Raw genomic sequence first — 22176 nt, 5'->3', positions numbered from 1 at the left:
CTCTTCTTTTTCTTTCTCCATTCTTAATCTTTATCTTCTCCATTCTCCCTCCTTCGTTTTATGTAGCTCTTTTCTTCATCATCTTCCTATTTCTCTCTATTCTTCATCTTCTCCTTCTTGCCCACTTTTTAAGTATTCTATTACCACTCTTTTTTTCTTTCAATCCTCGAAAGTCATTCTAGTTTTTTACTACTACCATCCGAATTGGTCCTTTTTTTGTAACAAACTACGAACCTTTAACTTAGCTACAAAGGTATTAATGGCCATATTTGCTAATAAGGCACCGCTGTAAAATAGGTAAGCGAATGTTACAACTACTACTCTCATCTTCTTCTTCCTTTTTTCCTTCCTTCTCTGTACTTCTCCCCCTCCTCCTTCATTTTTTATTCTAGGTACTTCCCCATCCCCCTCTTCATCTCTATCTCTTTTTCTTCTTCTTGCTCTATCTTTCATCGATTTGCATTTTTTCCATCTTCCTCTTGCTTTTGTTGTTCATCTTTCTTCGTGCTAGATGTCTCTTATTCAATCGAGTTCGCCTTCAATGAGCGCGATGGCAATTTGAGCGACTTAGGAGCACGAATAGTTGCGCGCAGTTGTTTTCTCACTATGACTCTGTCCCTACGACGAACACACGTATAATTCTCTTCGCTGCGTGCAGAGGAGGAACCAATGAGTGGCAACACTGGTTTTTCTCTGTTGAAACCTGTGCGGAATGACGGATTCGTGTAGGAGCAGGAGACTCAATTCAATTCCATAGTTTTAATTGGAGAAAAAATTTCGTTACCAACTTGCTGAATCCGCCACTTTGGCTGCGTCTCTCTCATTCCGTTGAGTTCGCCTTCAATAGCTGTGATGGCAGAACGAGTGGCTTGGGGACACGAATAGTTGTGCGCATGCGCAATAGTGACTTTACTTCCGCTTGGTCCCGGCATGGAGAATTGGAATATGACAATGCCATGAGAGCAAAAATTAATACGTCTTACATCAGCTGAGTTCTTTTTAGATTTTTCATGCACTGCGAATGAATTGTTTTCTTTCCAAACATACCTTTATCCCTACGTGGAGCACACTCATGGGCGGAAATAGGGGGGAGGGGGGGACCCGCCCCCCCCCAATTTTGGTTGGCCTCTTCCAAAAAATTTCAAGGACCCGTACTAATTAGTTTTGAGATAAAAGGCATAGGGAATGTAATAAATATGAGATTAATCCTAATATAATCGATCAAAGATGTCAGAAGATCAAAATTTCTCTTAAAGAGAGCAGCTTCCTCCGATTAAGGAACGTATTTAATTTGTCATTGAGAATAGCATAAAACTGCTCTCGAAACGTTCCAATTTTCCAACATTATCCGGGAAGGCCCCCCCCCCCCCAGACCCCCCTTAGCCCAAGTTCTATATCTTTCTGTGCCCCCCCCCCCCCCACAGGGAATTCCTAGTTCCGCCCCATAATGAGCACACTAAAAATATCGTGCCTTTTTCGCTCTCACTTGAATGTTGTTACCTCACAATAACTCCAAAAATCGTGAAAAAGGCAGTTTTTTCTATAATTTGTTTTCTGTTGAAACATGCCATCGAATAGAAGTCAATAGGTAACGTGAAAATCCTTCTTCGTTATTGCAGAACAATGGTTATTGCGAGACTTGCCTACGAATGTTTCGCCAAACAATTTATTTCAGACCTCCTATGAAATATTTAGGTACTTCCAAGCTTTGATGGCTGTAATAACGACCCTGATCTGGAGATTAACAGCACTCATATTTGAAAAAGTCGACAAATAAGACAAAACTTTGGTACTTATGCTGGTTAATTTATGTGTGACAGGTTTCCAAAATGCACCAAAAACATTTCTTTTGAAAAAGCCCTATGGTTTGATCTGTTCTTTTCATTGTTGAGCTATCTTCCTTTAGGATTGGCATTTTCGAAGACGATGTATTCATTAGTTCTTAAAATCTCTTTCTGGGTTTTCTGGGGTTTTTGTTTGTTTGTTTGTTTCTCCAATTGATAGCTAAGTGATTTCTTTCCTGATGTTGGAAACAATGAAGAGGCAGGAAATTTGACCCTGATATACTTAGTAAGTTTCAAATGGAAAAGAATTTGAGAGTAAGTAGAAGGAAAGGTCTGCTTCAGTGACAGCCATAATGGTATGTATTCTTGGAGATATTCGTGGGGAAAATAGGTACAAAATGAAAGACTAAATTCAACATAAAAATTTTATGTATAAAAACACAGACAAATAATGCTTTGAAACAAAGCAACTATACAAATACTTAAAATTACAAAAATGTATAGGATGTACAGGTACTAAAAAAATTACAAGGGACCACATAATTCAGTGAGGTGGTAAGGATTCCTGGTGCTTAAAAACTCGATTTCCTCACGTGCTTGGGGTTTAAGTAACCACTTCTTTTCTTCATAATAGTCGAGAAGATTATTTACCTCTTTTGGGTTGAGTGCAGGAACATAAACTGGAATGAAGGGATCTAGGTGTTCGAAACCCTGAAAAAAAAGGAATGTAATTAATTGATTTAATACAACAGAATGATCGGCTATTACCGCTATTCACATCAGAGTCCAGGAAATTACCTTAAATATTTAGACCTACTCGTTTAAAAAGCTTTGGACTCAATTTAAAAAGCATAAAATATGTACAAAATGCATAAAAGCAAAAAAAAAAAAAAAAAAATTAAAAATAAACAATGACATTATGAACCAACTTTAGAACGCACCAACTTGCAGCAAGTTCCAACCTAGAAAAAGAGGTTTGAAAGTTTTATTTCTCCTTAAGACTCGATGTATAGTTTGACGACTATATTCACAATCAAAAGATTTCTCCTCAGCTTTAAATTTTTGACAGGACAAAATTTATGAGTGATTGAGTTCAAACCTACTCCCAACTCTTTTCTTTTCAAAATGCAACTTAATGCATTTCTATTAAAGGCCCATACTTGATCGATTACAGGTCCATTTTTTTCTTGACTTCTTTTCCAGAAACAATTTTTGTACACATATTTAATTGTATTTCTTCAGCTCGATATACAATCCCTGAATCTTTAGATGCAATAAAGGTTGCTAGGTATTCCAAGATGTAAGTAGGACTTTCATTAGTAACATTTTGCTATTTGTCTGTAGATTAACTATTGGAATGCTTCTATTATATGGCACTGTTAATTCTCAGTTGTAAAATTAATTTACTAAATTTTTTTCACCAGGATATTTTATAAATTATTGACTGCCCTATTACGCTCATATGAATATGAATTGTGTAATGCAAAAGTCTTGAGTGCTCCAAGCAATAGATTATTAGTCTTTTTACTTTGTGTGTAATTGGCTCATAATCAATTTTTTGTCATTTCCATGGACCCTGAAGCTAGATTTATGGCTAGATTTCTTGTGAAGAGTTTCAAATGTAAATAACTTTGCTTTTGCTATTAGCAGATTTCTATTATTCAAAAGCATTTCAATGTTCTGATCTTCTTTGTGTACTTTATGAGAGGCATGGAAATTTAATGTCACAAATATTCTTTAGACCTGTAGCAGAATGTTGAAGGCTAAGCATTTCCAGACTTGATTTCTGTGTTTTCAATCTGCAGAGAAATTGGGACTTAATTCATACATTTTCCTAAAAACAGTTGCTTTTAAACACACATATTTCATAAAACTATTTTATCCTAAAAAGTAATTATTCTAAGATTTCTTCATTTTTTAGGGGGAGCAAAAAAATTTGGACAACTCTGCTTTGGCCGATTTTGGATGGATGAGGCTCGCAGGAAGATCGGATGAATTTACTCTTCACAATCCCCCCCCCCCCTCCCCTAACCACCACCAACAAACAGCTAATGGACACCCCAAACTTTCAAGAGGGCTGTTTTGTGGCAATAAATTAGAGAATTTAAAACTGCAGGCTCCTTTAAAGATATAACCTGTCAACTGACGAGAAAATCATGGAGATTGGCTCAGTTGATCTCCGGATACAGCTGCCACAAAAACGACAGTTTGAGGTGTCACAGAGCTTACAGTTAAGATTATACAACTGATTTCTTCGGGGGTTTTTTTTTTTTTTTTTACTGACTGAAATAGATAAGTAACTTCAAAGCATCAGGCACAGGGCATATCAAAGCGGTTTGATAGATTAATTGATAGTACTCCCTAAATGTTGCCGAAAAGTTTTTTGTACCGGGACTCACCTCTTTATGCAGAAGATACAGGGGAAAAACAAACTCTCTGTTGTCTGGATATGAATTTTTTGTGTCCACTGTGAGGACAGCTGCACCATTGGACTGGAAAACAAAATAATGAACAAATTATTAAAATAAATATTATTAACTAATTTTTTTCTGGCTGCCTAAAGTGAAACTTGCCATTTGGATAATCTATTTGAGAGATAAAGAAGGCTGGTTATTTTCTTCACAGACGTATTAGGAATTCATAAATATACATAAGATATTATTTTTTTTCATTCTAAGATCTTCCAATTTGAGAGAGAAAAAAAATATAATATTGTTCATATCCCTTTCCTTACATTTTATTTTTTTTTGGCTGGTGTTTTTTGCTCATCCTGTAGATCTAATACAGTCTATTTTTCTATCCTTTCAATTTTAGATTTGCTACATGTACCCTCAAACATACACTGGCCTATTGTCGGCCTCCTGCAGTGTAGTGGTCGTAGCACTGACTTTATGCTCAATAGGTCCTGAGCTGATTCCTGCAGGGATCTAAACAAGTACTGGGTCACTTGATCCATTTCAAGATTCAGTAAAAAACATAATCACAATCAGCCGATTGACTTTAGTTACTTTTTTGTAACTAAGTAGACATTGCCTCTCATTATTTAATTTTAAAAATAACGAGTACCTAATCCCAATTTTTTCTCTTAAAATTGAGAGCTGGGACTTCCTCCTTGAAACCATAAACAAATTGCTCAAGAAAAAAAAGGTTGAAAGTAATGCAAAATAAGGTTTTACCAATTTTACTATCGTTAGAAGAACATTACTTTCACCAAGGTTATGACTAAAAGTTAGGCAAATTTTTTTTTTAAACTCAATTCCTTTACCTTCTTATATTATTCAACAAATTCTTTGGCGGACTAGGGTCCACCATCATCAGCAAACAAGATGTCGGAGCAACTTGCTAACTGTCTCACATCGTGCGCAGAGTCACACCACGTAACTAGCTTGCTGGATGATGGTGGACGCAAATCCACTGAAACATACATTCCATGGTATATTAAAACAAAGGGGTTGAGTTACAGAAAATTTGAGCAGCTTTTAAACAACTTCATTTTTTACACTTGGAGAGGTAATCATGTACGAGGGGCGTTCAATATGTAAGTATCCCCCCTCTCTAAAATCCATTAGAATGAACCAATTTTAAAAAACTTGGGCTCAAAATCTTTCTTAGGATATTTTGAGTTCAACAAAACAAACCGCAACAAAATCGGACCATGTGCGGCCAAACGCGAGCCGTTTGAACGCGCCGAGGTGCTCGACGCTCGAATCCGCGGGGATTTGAAGTTCGCTACAGGCGAAGAGCTTCTCTGCCTAAGCCTCAGTCGTTCATCACTGACGAAAAATCAAAGAAATTTTTGTAGAATAAGGGGCTTACCTCACTTCTCCACATAACCAGCTCGATCCAAGCAGGTCTGATACTGAGACCAAGAGAACAGCTTTTGGATGCCACGTGCGTGGAAGTCTTTCAGCTGACAGGGGATGAAAGAGTGGACGGCTTGTTTGACCTCTTCCACTGATTCAACATTAACTCCTCCGAGTTCAGATTTCAGATACGATAATAAATGGCAAACCAGACCACCATTTATTCCCGTTCCTGAAATCTGAACTTGGAGGAGTTAATTTTGAATCAGTGGAAGAGGTCAAACAAGCCGTCCACTCTTTCATCCCCGGTCAGCTGAAAGACTTCCACGCGCGTGGCATCCAGAAGCTGTTCTCTTGGTCTCAGTATCAGACCTGCTTGGATCGAGCTGGTTATGTGGAGAAGTGAGGTAAACCCCTTATTCTACAAAAATTTCTTTGATTTTTCGTCAGTGATGAACGACTGAGGCTTAGGCAGAGAAGCCCTTCTCCTGTAGCAAACTTCAAATCCCGCGGATTCGGCGGGAGCGTTGAGCACCTCGGCGCGTTCAAACGGCTCGCGTTTGGCCGCACATAGTCCGATTTTGTTGCGGTTTGTTTTGTTGAACTCAAAATATCCTGAGGAAGATTTTGAGCCCAAGTTTTTTAAAATTGGTCCATTCTAATGGATTTTAGAGAGGGGGGATACTTACTTATTGAACGCCCCTCGTATGTATGAATAAGCAACCATCTCTTTTATCAGTTGTGTTGTCCCATCACTGACCTTCGCACAATTTTCAACAATGATGCTACATACCCAATCAGCCTGTGTTAATTTCATTAGGGACTGCATGATAGTCACTCTTAAGGGTGGTACTGGAGTTTTGTCAGGGGCCTTCAAATTTGATTTAGGGTTGAAAAATCCATTGAAACCATCGATTGCAACCAAAGTTCTGCACCTAAAATCAATTTCCAAAATAGAGGGTTAGAAATCTGTATAGGAATTAGAATAAGGCAAAAGATATGTGATGATGTCAGGAAAAAGGGTTTTTCTTTCTTTTCTTCTAAAGAACTTAGAATTTAGAAATATTAAATTTAGAAATAATAAAGGTTCTACTTCAAACATATTGAGACCAAATTATTTCAATAAAATCGCACAGGGGGTCTACAGAATTTTAGAAAGACAATTTCCGACACTTTCCTCATTTCCTGAACTTTTTCCTGACCATTGGGCATATTTGCCTATGTTGCGAATTTGTGAATACAGAACACGAATTAGTTAAGTAGATGTAGATGTGATGGCTTCATTAAGGAGAAAAAGTATGCCGCACAGCATTTATATTAAAGAGGCTCACACAAAATTTGGAGCTCACACAGTCATTACACCATATTACAATGCATCCGATCAGGTTTGAGTGCCAATGTGCTACGTTGGCCCCACCAATGCTTCCCACAAGGTTGCCACAAGTATCACAGCCAAGAAGTTAAGACACTTATTAGTGCTTAACAATCAATGATAAGTTTGTAAGTTTCAGGGCTTTAACACCAAATCAAGTAAAGTGTGCATTTAAGTATACCTATTCATTGTAAATCACATTGATCATCTGTTAAGTCTCCTTCGCGATTTTTTTTTTCCTATTTCAAGGCTTAAAGACTTCATAAATCATGAAAGATGTGGGCAAAGTGTCCAGTTCATGTTGACATTCACATAGGAGACCAAAATATAAATGAAATGAAAAATGATGAATGACTAATGATGCGCAAAAATTTTTTGTATGACTCCTTGAAGACTTGAAAAGATCGGATTTTATTTTCTGACCTGTTGCGAAACAAGTGATTTGCTGATCGCTTGAGGGTTAAAAACAGGGTCACATGTGCCATAGTAAAAAACCATATGACTCCTTTATAGTATCTCAAAAAGTTCCCTCCTAGTTTACTTTTTCAAAGACAAACAAGCCAACTTTACAGCTTGAAATTCATACAGAATATTCTGCTAACCCCGAAGAAAAATTAAGCAAAATTGCAAGTAATTACATTCACTAGTTTTTCAAAGATAAATAAAAAATTAAGAGGTGTGTGAAAAAAGAGATACAAGGTTTTGCACTTTCGCCATCAATATGTAAGTTGTATGATTGGATGGCTTTAAAGATTTGAAAAATATATTCACAATTCACAGGTCATTGCAGCCAATAAAATTTGGATGTGATCTTAAAATTTATCATGTAAACAGGGAATGGGATAACCTTTTTCATATTTTCTCAATTTTTTTTTGTAAGATTGATTGTTCACTTGGATATAAGGACAGAGATCTTTTAAACTCACCTTTGTTCCGTTGAATATAATTTGATATTTTCTATTAATACATCAACAACATCTGCAGCATACTTGACTCGATTGATTCCATGATCAACAAGCTCCATAAGAGGTGCATCCTTCTCTGTGATTTCTCTTGCACTCCAGACAATTTTATCTCTTACCCGAAGCTACGAATAAAAAAATCCAGTATAGCATAAATATCCACATGATAATTAAATAGAGTCATATCCATTCTATTGTTGCAAAAATACATATTTAAGAACATACACTGCAAAAATTGGGACTGGAAATAACTTTGTATCAACCTACCATTTTACAACTAACAACAGGATTGAAAAAATGTTGTTAAAAACTGAAATGAAAATCAAAATACCAATATTTTTGAGAACAGGTAATAAGTTCTCGCAGGCGGATTGCTGAAATTATGATTATGTAAATCTGACGATCAGCCAACGAATCGCTAGCCCTTCATTAGGCTAGATAATCAACCAGCTAAAGGCGTCACCTTGCTGGCTGACAACTATTAACTAGTTGATTATTTGGCCTGATTAACAAATCTTAATGCTATTAGCAGTTGTCAGATTAATATAGGTGACCAGTAGCGCAGCTACATTCTATCTCAGTTTGGTTATCGATCAGATAAACAAATAGTTTTCTTGAGTGGCCTGCAGAGCATTATGAGACATTTTTGTGCTAAGTTAAATGACCCATTAAAGAGTAAGTTGAGGCTCTTTTTTCTTTCTTTTCAAAAATGTTTCCTGTTAAAAGGAAGACATAAGCTGAAACTGAGCAGCTTTCAGCACACCTTCAGATTCAATAGTGTAGATACGTTAAGAAAAAACCTTGTTCTTGGTTAATAGGCAGGGCCAAATTTTATGTTCTCAAGCTTTTTAAAAACCTAGAGATATTGTCGAGACTTAATTCATTCACTGCTTTGCAAACTTTGGGAAGGCAAGTGGGGGAGATTTAACCACTGTCTTAATTACTCATGTAATAAAGCATTAAATAGTCCTGGAAGAAATACAATAGTTGATCTTAAATGATGCTTTATCAACTGATCAGAGAAACCAACTATATGGGACTCAACTCATGATATGTTAGACTTCCTTTCACAATACTTTCATGATTAAATGAGTAATTTCGTGATAATTTTGATGAATTTGAAAATTAAAAAAATAAAAAAAAATAAATAAAAAAAGTGTTTTGACCATAAATCATGCGTTTGATAAAATTGTGATATCGCATAAAAAGTTAGTATCAGAGGTGTGGTGGTCTATGCACTTTAATGCCAGCACTGAAATCCCAGGTTTGATCATCAGTGGTGATTCATTTCAAAAGACACCAAAAGATTGAAAAATTTCTGTATTGGGACGTTATTGAACTTTTTTGTAACTCTTCATTGAAAGTTCAGATCTTTAAGAGATCTTACGTTTTGAAAAAAGTTTGACTCAATACAATGAACCGTTCAAGAAATAGAGGTAAACTAAGATTTTGCCTTTGAACTCTCTCTATGGGGGAGGCATGCTACTGTATCTTCCTTCAAAAGATGTATCATGTCCGATAGGGGGCAAAGTCTAAGGATGTAACAACCTCATTCCTAATAACAGGACTGACAGAGTAGGCAAAGTTTACCTAGGAAATAAGAAATTATAGTTTCACTCGCAATCATGAAGTTCTTTCAAAGTCTTAAGCAAGCTGAATTTTTGGCAAAGTGGTTGAACAGGTGTATTCAAATTCACAGTATAAATCCATGACTCAACGTATCACTGGTAGAAAGCTTATTTGATGCTGATAGTAGATGAATAATGGATGCTAGTTGACACAATAAGAGATTCAGAGGTACAAAAAATAATAGCTTGATCTAGTGATAAAGTCACTTACGTCCAACTTTGAAATCAGGTCAGCATTTTGAATTTTAAAGTTCCTCAACCACTGCGCAGATTCTAATGGTATATTGATAGATTCCGGTTTGGTCTCAGAAAATGTCACTTCCTTACTCCACCTCATCCAGATAGTGGCTGTAACAGAGAGAACACCAGTGATAAAGGAAAAATTAAATTTATAGAAACGAAACAAGGATACAGTTCAATGTTACTGAATAAATCAGATCTCTCCTATATATATATGCACGGAATAGGGAATAAGTGCTTGCTCCCAGGGACTGTTAGATCTACCTGCATAACATTTGTATCCCCATCTTAACGTACATACATTCAAGTCACTTTACAGCGCGCTCAGGCGCTTTGCAACACCTAATCACCACTCTTGTCTATCGACCCAGAGGTCATCTGGTAAATGGCATCTTGTAATTTTATCTTGAATTCCACCTATCCACGATTTTGCTGGACGTCCCCTGCGTCTTCTCCCAGGGAGAACCCAATCTAGTACCTTCTTAAGCAATTTGTCATCTGCCATTCGTTGAACATGACCATACCAGACAAGCTGTTTGGTCATAATTTCATGCATGATGTTCTGCTCAACGTTCATGATCTCACGCACTCTTTCGTCCTTACGTGATCTCTCCTCGAGATTCCTGCTGATCTTCGCCAGAAATCCACCTCAGTTGCCTTAAGTATTTTTTGGATATGATCTTTCATGGGCCACACTTCACTGCCGTAGGTCAGAATGATTTTGATTATGATATTATAAATCAATCTCTTCTTTTCTTTGGAAATACTTTGATCCCAAAGAATCCTATTTATCATAGGAATAGCTTTCCTTCCCTGCAGGTTTTGATCTTTTATGGCTTGATCCATCTTTCCAATGAATGCAATTTCATGTCATTTTTGAATTTCAAAGATGGCTAGCTAAGACTTCATCTGACTATGGCCACCTGATGGGATCAAAGGTTAATGAAAATAGTGGCAGTTGGCCATTAGAACCCTTGTGAGGCAACTCCCAGTTTATTTCTTCGGGGTTTCTACTTTCATTTGGCTTTCGAATTCCCTGGGTTTTCCCTGAGTGATGGCATCATAAAGTAATTCTCTACTACAACTCATCCAACACAGAAGTGAAAAACAATCACTAACCCGCCGCTCTGATAGCTGACGACCTAAGAGGCTACTCCGCCGTCTAAATTTCTTGTACAACTTCACTACCCCACGATCCTATTCTAAAAAATATTGGATTGTATTAATGTGTAAATAAATGCACTTTCAAAAACCATGCTTCACAGACATTTTATGATAATTTTTGACTGCTTCATTTAAGCCGATAAGTAGTAATTTTTTTACGTCTGAACAACTGTCAAAAAACAGTGATTGAGTCAGGCAAAATTGGACTTAGAGTGAAAAAAAGGAAAAATTGAGATAACTCTACCATAGCTCAGAGGGATTAATTCTGCAGATTTTGGCACAAAGAACTTTAAAAAATTGACTGTACGAGAGTATTTCAAAGTTAGAGAACGATGTTACGCCAACTTGAGAAATACAGAGTTCAAGTTTGCTGCCGCTGTTGCCAGCTTCCGAAGTTATTCATTTCAAATGCTAATAACAACATTCATAATGCAAATTTTAACCCTTTGTTCATGAGAGTAAGTATTAGAAAGCTGTTGGGATCGAAAATTGAAAAATCAACATTGTAAGTCCCATTTAGCTTGACTCTAACACAATTTTTCATCATGTTTATTAACATAGGAAATTAGTATATGCTAGTAATTGTGGGTAGAAATTTCAACTAAGAAATCACTCATTCTTTTTCTTCCAAAATTTTTGGGAAAACTCAAGCGGATTGTAAGTTTGCAAAATGGTAAGCCTACAGAAAAAACTGAGGGGTAGAAAGAATTAAATATAAATGCTGCAGTATTTCCACTGGATTGATTACGCGCAATTGACGAAACCTGCGGATTCTGAAAAAGCAAAAATTCCAGAATCAACATTAAATTCCCTGAGTTTTCCCTATTTTCCCGGTAGTAGAAGCCCTGTTTCTTAAAAAGAGTGATGTTCTATTGAATTTCTGATTCTGTTTATGATGATTTTCCTTGGAGAAAATAGGGACCCGGTACAATTCTTAGATCCTACACCCATATATTAAGCAGACAAAAAAATACTAGGAACAGCAATACTTTGATAGAATTGAAGTTTTACATGAGTTGTAATTCATCAATGCCAAATGATACTTACAAGTGGGAACATAGCAGAGGATCCATCCAGCTCTATGGGCAAAGTGACAGATGTGACAAAAAGTCATGGTTTTACCCTCGCCAAAACGACCATCTGTTAATGTGAGTTAAGAAAATATTGTGCTTTGTGGATTGAAATAATTAAAGAAATAGACACTTTGATATTGCACCTTGAAAAGAAGAAAAGATGGAAGGGTTCCGATGTGATAAACTTGCAGAAATTCACAATGAATTGGCATTAAAACTTAGAATGAAAACTTTTACAAGTTTTGAAATGGTGAAAATCAATTGGACTAGATTTTTCAATTGGGAATTACAATATCTGGCTCGTCTGTAAAAGTACTTGTGTGGATCAGAAAGTTGAAGGTACAAATGTTCTTGCTAAACTGATCTAGAAATTACAGTTCCTAATTGCACAATATAATCCATTCCACATTCTTTATATAGCAAGCTCTGCTTGATTCGGCTTTCAACAACAACAGCAACAACATTATTCAATTCAAGATTTTGCAATTTTCTTCCCCACATAGTGGTCTGCTATGAGGAGACCTGATCACCATTGTGCTTCACTTGGTCAGTTTTAGTTCTAAATGTATGCCACAATTATTCTAGAATTATGAGAGGTGAATGCTATGCAGTTGGTGATAAAGTATTTAGTCAGAAAATAAATGAAAAAATCCAGAGTAAAGCTGCGGTGTTATTGCTTTGGACGGAATAATTTCTCTTAGTTTATCTCTAGTGACATGATTCTTCGGACATAATTCATGTCACAGAGGAAGCTTATTTTCCTCCTGAAAGTAAATCTTGACAAAGTAATAAAATTTTCTACTAGTTTGTACCACTGATGTATAAGGAGCAATATTAGGAAGCTTAAGTTCCTATCTTACTGAATGATAGATACGACTAAAGATTCTGAGAATGAAAAGAGATTGTAGAGAGAGCTTCAAAGGATACAAATTACAAATTTGAGGATTGGCTTTGTGGGGTCCAGCGTCTTTAGTGAGTTGATTATTTCTAATGCTGGTTCCCTTATCATGAAAGCAGATTCGTTGAAAGTCTTGATATTACGTTCAAACTGTGCAGGAAACTCATAGAAGGAAAAAAGTTTCTTATTGTCCTCTATTGAAACAGTGTAGAATTTGCCAATGTCATTTTCTGAGTGGGTAGCCTGAAACAAAATGCGAAGGCGTTAATTCATCGAAAACGAAAAATTTATGGTATCAAATATAATTGAAAATACAATTTGTATACACCTGAGATCAGATCCCTCCGATGAAATCAAAATTTGACCTTTTCAAAGGGACCACTACAAAAAGACTGAACTAGCATAAAGCATTACATTTCCTTTTTAAAATCTTATGTAAGAAACGATTCAAACCACAGGGAGTGCGAGAATCTAATACTGGACAAGATATTGACGTGCAGTTCCTAGTAGTTTTTCAAAGGTCAAAACATAAAATTAAAATTTGGGGAAAAAAGAACACATGCTGAACTTGATGGTCATTACAATATTGCTTTGAAAATTTGTTGTCCAGCAATATATAGACAAGATGTAAGAGAGAGAAAAATGTGATCCAACCAAATTGATGAGCGTTTAAAATAATCCAGCTTGTCCCCTAACATTTTGACTTTAAGTAGCTGAAGTTATCAGTACCTATTATTAGACCTCCCAGAAATGCACCGCAGTAAATCCTTAACCTCTGATAGAACTTAGGTAGATAAAAAAATTAATTATTGAATAAGTAATGGAAGGTATAAATACTTACAGGGTCATTGGTTTCAGCCCTTTTGGCAAATACTTTTCGTTCATTTAAGTTGACAACAGGCTCAACTGCTGAGAAATTGCGAACTACACACTTACTCAGCAATCTGGGTGCTCTCACTGTGAACAGATTTTTATGGAGAAAGGAAAAAAAGAATAAAAAATCTTCATAACATAATTTACAAGAATACAAATGAATTCTAGGATAAGTGATAGCCAAGAGAAGCTGTTTTATTTTTCTAGCCTTCATTCAGCAATCCATGATAGGTTATATTAAAATGGTGAAACTACACCAGACCATGTGTCTCATTCTCAGTGTTTAAAAATCTCCACTCCCACTATATTTCTCAATCAATATCATTCCTTGAAGTTTTCAAGAATTGATGTTAGGTGAGTAGTTTTCCATTTAACAAATGGAGTATGACAGGAAGTCTACAACATCGCTAACCGAGATATATGGTCAGGTACTCAGTTTCATTGACGATTTATTTAAAGTTACTCAGTTACTAAAGCTGTGAAGCAATATCAGGAATAGGAACATGTGTAGACGTACATGTTGGTAAGAGAATGTATTCATAAAAAGCTAAACTACCACAAAATTAAAGAGGTTGAAATTTGCAATTAATACTTCGCATATAACTGAATCATGTATGATTTGTAAAACCAGATACCAGCATGTTGTTGCTGTTGTTTGTTTAGGTTGATTGGCCTAATTCCGCCTTGCGGATAAACATCCACTATAAAACCAAAATAAAAACCTGAGCATATTTGAGGGGAGCTTCATTTTGATGATTTTTGTTATCACCACTTCTTATCTGGATCTGGATAAAAGTGGAGATATCACATTCTCCAGCATAAAAATAGGTTACATGGGAGATAGAAACCCAATCAATAGGTGTGTTAGGTTCTTCGTTCATGCAGGAGTGCACGATCCAGTGGGTCGGTGCTTCGTCATAACAGTCTGATACATTACAGCCTAAAGTTCTGACCTATCAGTTCAATGTTTTCATGATCATAAATTCAAACGAAAATTTGACAGAAGCATGCTTGAAATATAAGACTTAACCTTCGAAGAAAATGAGAGTTCGAAAATACTCACGAAGTTTCACAATCATCTCTATGAAATTGTGACTAGGGTGTGGAAAACCGGATAATGAAAAGAATGAGTTTCGCGATGAATTTTCAAGTCCTCTTCATGCTAGGACGTTAGAAAAATTAAACGCGTGATGAATGACTACCCATCAATATTTTGAGAGAGGAAAAAGAGGAGAATTGAATTTCACTCCGGCACAAACACATTGGACGATGGACGGAACGATCAAAACATAACCTCCAAAAACTTCTGTTGATTGGTGCGCAGCCAGCACAGCAGGCTTCTGGCGGGCTGATGATTCCTTCGTACGTAATTTGAATTTTCGGCGGTTCTTTTGAATTAGCGGGCATGGCTCTGGGTGCCCGTCACCCGAATCTGTGTAATATTATATTAGTGGTTGTAACCACGCTCAACGCTGATTGGTCTTCGCACTGAACGTGCGGTGCGCGGTGGGAAACACAGCTTCGTGCCCCGTGAAAACTCGTGAAATATTCAATGAAATTTCAATTTTTCTCGCCTTCCGGTTATGGAGTACTTTACCAATCGCGTACTTTCCCGCGCTCAACGTTGATTGGCCGTTGCATTTAACCAGCGGCGCGTGGCGGTAAAAATTAATCCATTTCCCTGTACTTTCGAATGCGAGTTGGGTGATCTCTCCTGAAATGAATTGGTTATAGTTTTCATCAACGCAGCGTCGTTGCCTAATGTTCTCTGATATTTTATTTTTTGAGGAGAAAACAAGGCGACACTGAAATTTGAAATTTTGTAAGCATATTCCTCATGATCAGAGTAAATTTACAGGAACTTTAAAGGCGTTGAGCAATTTAGCTCTCTTTTAAAACAATAAAACATACAAGAAAATTAGGTAACGTGAAATTCTGTTAGGCTGGAGCCGGTCAAATTCGACTTATTTACAAAACTTTCAGTCTCAAAATTGCACTGACCTCTCGCTTTTAGAACGGTCTTCCGATAGGGTGTCTTTCATAAAATACGTAACGCTGTAGAGGCGGGGGAGGGGGTGCGAATCTGAGGAGAGCTGTAAGCCATATTATTTTCTTGTTAGATTGTAACATGGAGCACCGGTTGAGAATCGCTGTGTCAAAAAATAGGAACCAGAAAGAACAGACCGCGTCACAGAAGCGTTACAATAGGGAGGAGGGGGGAGGGGTTGTCGAAAAATCAGAAATTTAGCAGTCCGTATTTTATGAGATTTGAAAAAGTAGCGAGGTGGTCATTTTCTTGAAACTATCAATTCATTTGAGACTCACTTTTTCTTGTTTGATGTTCGACAATCTCAGATGGCGACCGGACTGAAGGCGGCGGACATGGAGATGTAGTAGGTGTTGTGGGGGGTGATTGACGGGGCAGCGTAGTAGGCGCTGGCGTCCTGAGCGGCCGGTGGGCTTATGACGGGGGCCGCCTCGGGGATGATGGCCAGCACGAACCCGAAGACCTCGAACATGAGCACGATGAGGATGATGAGCGCAAAAGACATTCCGACCCAAGGGGTAACGCCCTCAAAAAATCGTCAAGTTCGGGCACCCTGGGTAGCTTCTTGATCTCTTCATCTGCGACGCTATCTGAACCTGGAACATTTGAAATGACCTTAATTATGACCGTAGAGAGAGAATAGGGACACCAAAACCTAAAGGGACCCTAAGAATCTATACAGATAGTGGTGGCTTTGAAACGAAGGAGTTAATTGTTACAACTTACAACTAGTACAGAGTTGAGTAGAATCAAATAGCGAGTAGAATAGCGTGAATAGAGTGGGATTGAGTACATGCAGTTATGTAGGGAAGGGTGGGATAAAATAGACTTTGGTAGATTAGTGTAGAGAACAGCCGGAGAGAGTTGAGTAGAGTTGTTATAGTGCAGTAGATCAGAATGTAGGGTGGGATAGAATGAGATAGAATGAAATGGAAAGGATTAGTTACGTCCAAGGCAGGATTTAACAAACGGCAAAAGGTTAGGTGGCCAGCAGATTTTGCAGTTTCGATCCATTTTCCATGAAATTAAATGAAATCTACATTGGTTTGCCACCCAAATTAACCAACTATCACTTGCCACATTTTTTACCGACCTTGCAATGCAAAATAGATGTCAATGTTGAATTTTTTTCTTTTTTCATCCGAGTTTGATGGATATTATTAGTTTAAGACACGAGTGAACGCTTCCATGTGTGGAATTTGAAAGAAGTTCACAATTCGAAGAAAGTCCCAAGTGCAGTCAATCTAGGGCACGAGGTTCGTCATTTTGTGGGGGACCGAGGCAGTTCCGTGCATCTCGTGATAAATCAAGTATAGCTCCTAGAAAAATGTTATTCTTCGTAGTTACACGAAGAGCCAAAGAGGGATATAATAATAAAAAAAGGGAGAGATTTAAAAATAAGTGAGGAGTGCGAAAATAACAAGTGCGCAATTATTTCAGTGGGCACACTGAAGAGTAACTTTCAACGGTAGCAAGTCGCAGATCTTTCGTGGGCTTTTTCCGAGTACAAACCGGTTTTTCCAAAATCCTTGATTCGAGGATATTTCCTCTCGTCATTCATTGCCCTCTCTCTGGTACTCGTAAGTCCCGCCATAAAACACGCGAAACAGCGGCACTCTTCCAGGAAAATGTACGAGCATAGTCATTCAAATCGGCGAGAATGCAACAAAGTCTCACGGAGCTGTAAAATGCGAGCAAATATGTTTTGGCTCGTGCTCGTGATAAATTAAAAGGAACGTATTCAGAACGGGAAAACAAGTTAGCCGCGAAATTTCTTCCTATTGGCAAAACACTCATAGAGACTACTGCCCCCAGCCCAGCGTTGCCGTCTCAGCGGTGAATTCGCTGTTGCGATGAGTTGTATTTGCCTAGTCGGTTGAAATGAAGGCGCATAAAGCTCCCTACCGTTGATCGGTTTTATGTGAGCATTACAGAGCAAGCACTTAATATTTGGGTATCTTTTCCTAGTTTTTACATATTTTAATAGACGTTATTGGCTATTTTTTTTGAAGATTTAAAAACTTTACTCGTTTAAATTCTTTTTCAAATAAAATTTGATTACTTTATGCTCACCCGTGCGCGTGCCGGCACTTAATTACGAAGTGGTAATTTTATATTAATCTAAATTCAAAATATTGACCCTTGGATGCCCAAGCCGAGTCAAACTGGACGTATTTCTGTCAAACGAAATTAAGCGCCAATTTGAGTTCCTTTTGAAAAATTTAGAATGCCGGATAGCGCGTTATCTGTCAAAAAGATACTAAGCGCCATGACAAAACATTGCGCGTATAGGACGGAATGAGCCCGACGCCCGGTTTCGCCCCCAATTCAAGCCCCCCTCTACCTTCCTCCCCCTTTGGCGCTTAGTTCGGTTTGTCAGAAATACGTCCAATTGATCCAAGGTTTGCTAAAACCTGCAGGTTGTATGGGGCCGATATACGAGCCTTGGATACAGGTCTACAAATACATACTGAAAAAAAATCGGACATCACATTGAAAAGCAAAGGAACAATCGTTTGTTAAGTTTGACTTTTCCTCCGAATCTGAGCGACACCTCAGTGGCAGCATAAGGCGGAACATTGCGAGCTCACGCCGCGCGCCATTGCCATCGCGCCTTCAATTTTGCGGATGCAACACGGCCATCCATTAAGTACGAATAGATGTATCTCTGCGCCGTCATCAATGCGCATCCTTTCCCTCGTTCTGTTTCCATATTGTGTTGGTTCCGTTCGTCTTATTTGTAGTGGTTCTTCGCGGGCTACAAGAGCAACTCAGGTGAAGATAAGAAAGACGTGATTGGGATTCGTTTTTTAACTTTTCTCCCGAGTTTGAGCGACACCTCACAAGCAGCATGAGCTTAACATTGCGGGGTTCACGCCTGAAGCCATTGTGCCTTCAATTTTGCTTATGCGACATGGACATCCATCAAGCACAAATCGTTGCATCTCTGTGCTGTCATCACCGCTCGTCGAGGTGACTCTTATTTATGAAAGAGAAGTTTGCGCGAAATATGCTGCGCTGTGTCCAAATCAATAATCAATTTGAAGAAGAAGAAAAAGAGAATAAAAGCATGTTTAGAGGTGCATCCTAAGCGATCTGAAGGGCATACGTTTCAAAATTGGTGGTATGACAAGAGTTGTGTCGTGTCAGGGAAAGTTTTTCGACGGCTACTTCCAGAAGTCTTAAGCCGAGTCATATTGACCCGACTAGCTCCTCTGAGGTAGTAAACAAATAGATGAGGAGAGGGGCGAGAAAGAGCCAATATGTTTACCAAAAAGATGACAGCCAGTCAATGAACTCTAATAGCCAAGTTAGGCAAAGCTGAGGGGAAATGTGGAGGGGGGGATCCCTTCCCTAAACTCCCCCCTCTTTAAGAAGATTCGTCTTTAAATTGGAAATAAATATGGCATTTTAGCCATTGCAAAAATTTGATTTTTTTTTTTTCATTTCCAAAATTTCACGTGGTTATAAAACTGCCGTTGTCCTTTACAATGGTCCGGTTTTTAATCGGAGAGAACTTAATTTTTTTTTAAAAAAAAAAAAAAAAAAAAATTAGCTCGGTTAGAATCAACTTTTGGAAAATTTGTTGGGGTCCCCTGAAAAATTTGGCAGAGAACGGGCTAACGCATGGGCTCGTGAATGAAACTTGTAATTTGTTATTCACTTGCAGGCAACATCGCTGGAAATCATCACTCGTGTGATGAATTACTCAGCTTGTTTTCGAACCACTTTTGCCAAGGCAGGATAAAGGTCACGAGAAAAGAGTAATACCTACTGTATGATTATACACGTCATTTCATAGCTTTTCCTGATCCTACTTGCACCGGAGCTATAAAAATAGGAATAAAGTATTATAAATCCTTCAAAATTTGTTTCTCCCCTTTTGGCATTTTATTCGACTTGTCCTGTTAGACTGAACCCACAGAGTTACGTAAGTCGTCCGGTTGGGAATTCTTTTCCAATAATTCTAGAGAGGTATCTACCTAAAGAATTCGTCCGACGGATGCGAAAATAGCTCACCGTTTTCTGGTACGAATACCGGTTTTCAATATGTTCGGCTGTGTTCGCTGATAATTTATGAGTGTTATTAAAATGGCTGAAAAACATTTTTCAAAATAAAAATATGATTTTCATTTTCAAGCACGTCATTTTTAAAAATTAGAATAATTATACAGTAATAACTGCCTCAAATAGTTTTGGGATGATCAGTTGAAAAATATCTCTGCGTTTATATCAGTGGTGACATGTCCCCTTAACGTACCGGAACATTTTCTGGACATATTTTTCAAAACAGAGTCAAAATTATGTTTTTGGAATTGATACGATTTCTAACACTTCAAACAAATTCACCTAATTCGTAGTGATTTTCGGTCGGAATGCCTTTCAGCTCGCTCAAATGCCGGAAACGATAGAACGGATGCCGTTGGAAGCAGACTGACAGATGAACGTGGCTGATTTTTTGCCCCCAGTGCAACCTCCTCAGTAGTTATGATTTGAACTTAAAAAGTCAAAGCTGCTACTTCCGCCATCCAATCGAGGTGAGCCAGAAGTTGTATCAGTTCCATCGCTGCTCCGCTGACAACTCAATTGACAAACACGCAAGGTCAGTGCCTTGCAGAGCGCTTGATTTAAAGAAATCTGACTGAAACGAAACACTTAGCTATTGCAATTCTGCAATTTTTCGGAAAGTTTAAACTTTAAATTTGGGCGCACAGAAAACAATGACATTTTTGTGAACATTTAGAAAATAATGACGTAAAAAATTACGAAAAAAAACAAACAAATTAAAAAATGGCACATTCTATGAGGCATAGTACGCGAGGAGAGACAATTTTTCACGAGCTATAAACATTTTGAGTCCGCTGCCCGTAATGAGAAATTGTTTTTTTGTGCCCCTTTTCTCCTTATTTACTCTAAAGTATGTGCCTATCTTCACTTTTTCAATAAAATTTTTGGCACTATAATCAGAATTTCAAGCGCTAATAACTGTAAATCCACACTCGCGAAATAAATTGACCGGTATGTCGCAGCAAATTCCCTTCCACTCTAATTTCATTGACTCCACAAGATAGCATGTACTTACACGCAAGGCTCAACATTCATTCTTCATCAAGCGCATCCGAAGAAATGAAGTAATAATTCAACTTTTGAGCAGTCTAAGCTTTGTGAATTCTCATTTTTTTTTAAAAATTCCGCGCATCTCACAAACATTGAATTTAAGTCAACGCTAAAGTTAAAAATATCATTGCGCCGCGAAGTACACATTCAACATTTTTCGTCACCATTTCTCACTACTCGATTTTAATTTCCCTAATTCAAATAATAAAATCTCTGAAAATAAGGATAACTTTTCATACTCTTACTTTATCTACTCTTATTTGGTTCCTCAACTTAGTCGGCCTCCTGTGGTGCAGTATTTGCAGCGCTGGCTCTACAATCAGGAAGTCCCGGGTTCGATTCCCGGCTAGGCGACCCGAGTTTGATGGTCTCAAACAACGGTTGCCTTGGGCTGGTACATGGTAGGGACGGAGGGGGGAGGGGCTCTAACTGGAAGCGCAAGGATTACCACTTGTGTGGTATTTGAAGTAGTAAAAAAAGAAAAAAAAACCTTCATTCACTGGTCTATTTTACGAATGGGTACAACTTCAGATACCTCAAGGAAAGATAACCTAAAATAAGTGCGCGTGCTTGTTGGAACACCGCGTATTTCCGATCTCATTAAAGTGACCATAAGGATGTGCGGTGCCAAAAAAAAGAATGCCAAGGTTGTAACTAACTCATGTTCGGTGATTTTTCCATCGCATAACAAAGAGAAGAACCAGCAAATTACTCATTAAAGTAAAGCATGCATGGAGTTGAAATAATTCATTCCGAGCTTAAATTCGTTCGAAGCCGGAACTTAGCAGAACAACAAGAACCGCCAAGTCCGCGAGACGCCTGAGAAACGTGTTTTAGCGGATTCCGATATGCTGACCTTCGGATGCGTATATTAATTTTCAACCGTGTATGTGCCGTGATGCACAAAATGCTGCTCGGCCGCATCGCTTCACTCACTGTCAGTGAACTATCAAGATCATTAGATCGTTGCTTTCGAAAGCACTTAAGATTAACCGAGAGCACCTATCGAAAAAATGGATTCTGGAGGATGAGTTTCTGATCGGATTGGTCATTTTATGACTCAGAAGCCAACATGGGATCCAAAAAAGATGATGGATGCTGCAACAGATGCTTTGAAATTACTGAGGTGTCGTTATATTTTATTGTACTGAAAAAAAGTATAGCTTGAGGTACACTGATAAGAATATGATGATCAACATCAGGCTCTGGTAGCA

The 22176-nt window shown here is 37.8% G+C and overlaps 1 protein-coding gene across 2 annotated transcripts in view; it reads right to left on the bottom strand.

Annotated features, from left to right (window-relative positions):
• Nucleotides 1-2195: 2195 nt before the first annotated feature.
• mRpS29 (mitochondrial ribosomal protein S29) overlaps nt 2196-22176 on the bottom strand; it is a 35127-nt gene continuing 15146 nt past the window's right edge. Inside the window, exons 2-10 of one of the 2 annotated variants that reach the window (XM_019054163.2) lie at nt 16123-16440; nt 13766-13881; nt 12954-13167; nt 12001-12093; nt 9761-9897; nt 7886-8046; nt 6381-6522; nt 4184-4276; nt 2196-2495 (exon numbers count right to left, since the gene is read on the bottom strand). In XM_019054163.2, the coding sequence (XP_018909708.2) occupies nt 2310-2495; nt 4184-4276; nt 6381-6522; nt 7886-8046; nt 9761-9897; nt 12001-12093; nt 12954-13167; nt 13766-13881; nt 16123 (1143 nt within the window). In that variant the 5' untranslated portion in view covers nt 16124-16440 and the 3' untranslated portion in view covers nt 2196-2309. Of the gene's footprint in view, nt 2496-4183; nt 4277-6380; nt 6523-7885; nt 8047-9760; nt 9898-12000; nt 12094-12953; nt 13168-13765; nt 13882-14860; nt 15085-16122; nt 16441-22176 lie in introns of those variants that run through there. The other variant, XM_019054161.2, reaches the window with a different exon arrangement.

The sequence above is a fragment of the Bemisia tabaci genome, chromosome 1, assembly GCF_918797505.1.
Source record: "Bemisia tabaci chromosome 1, PGI_BMITA_v3".
Classification (NCBI taxonomy): Eukaryota; Metazoa; Arthropoda; class Insecta; order Hemiptera; family Aleyrodidae; genus Bemisia; species Bemisia tabaci.
This window is presented reverse-complemented; position numbering and strand designations above follow the sequence as displayed.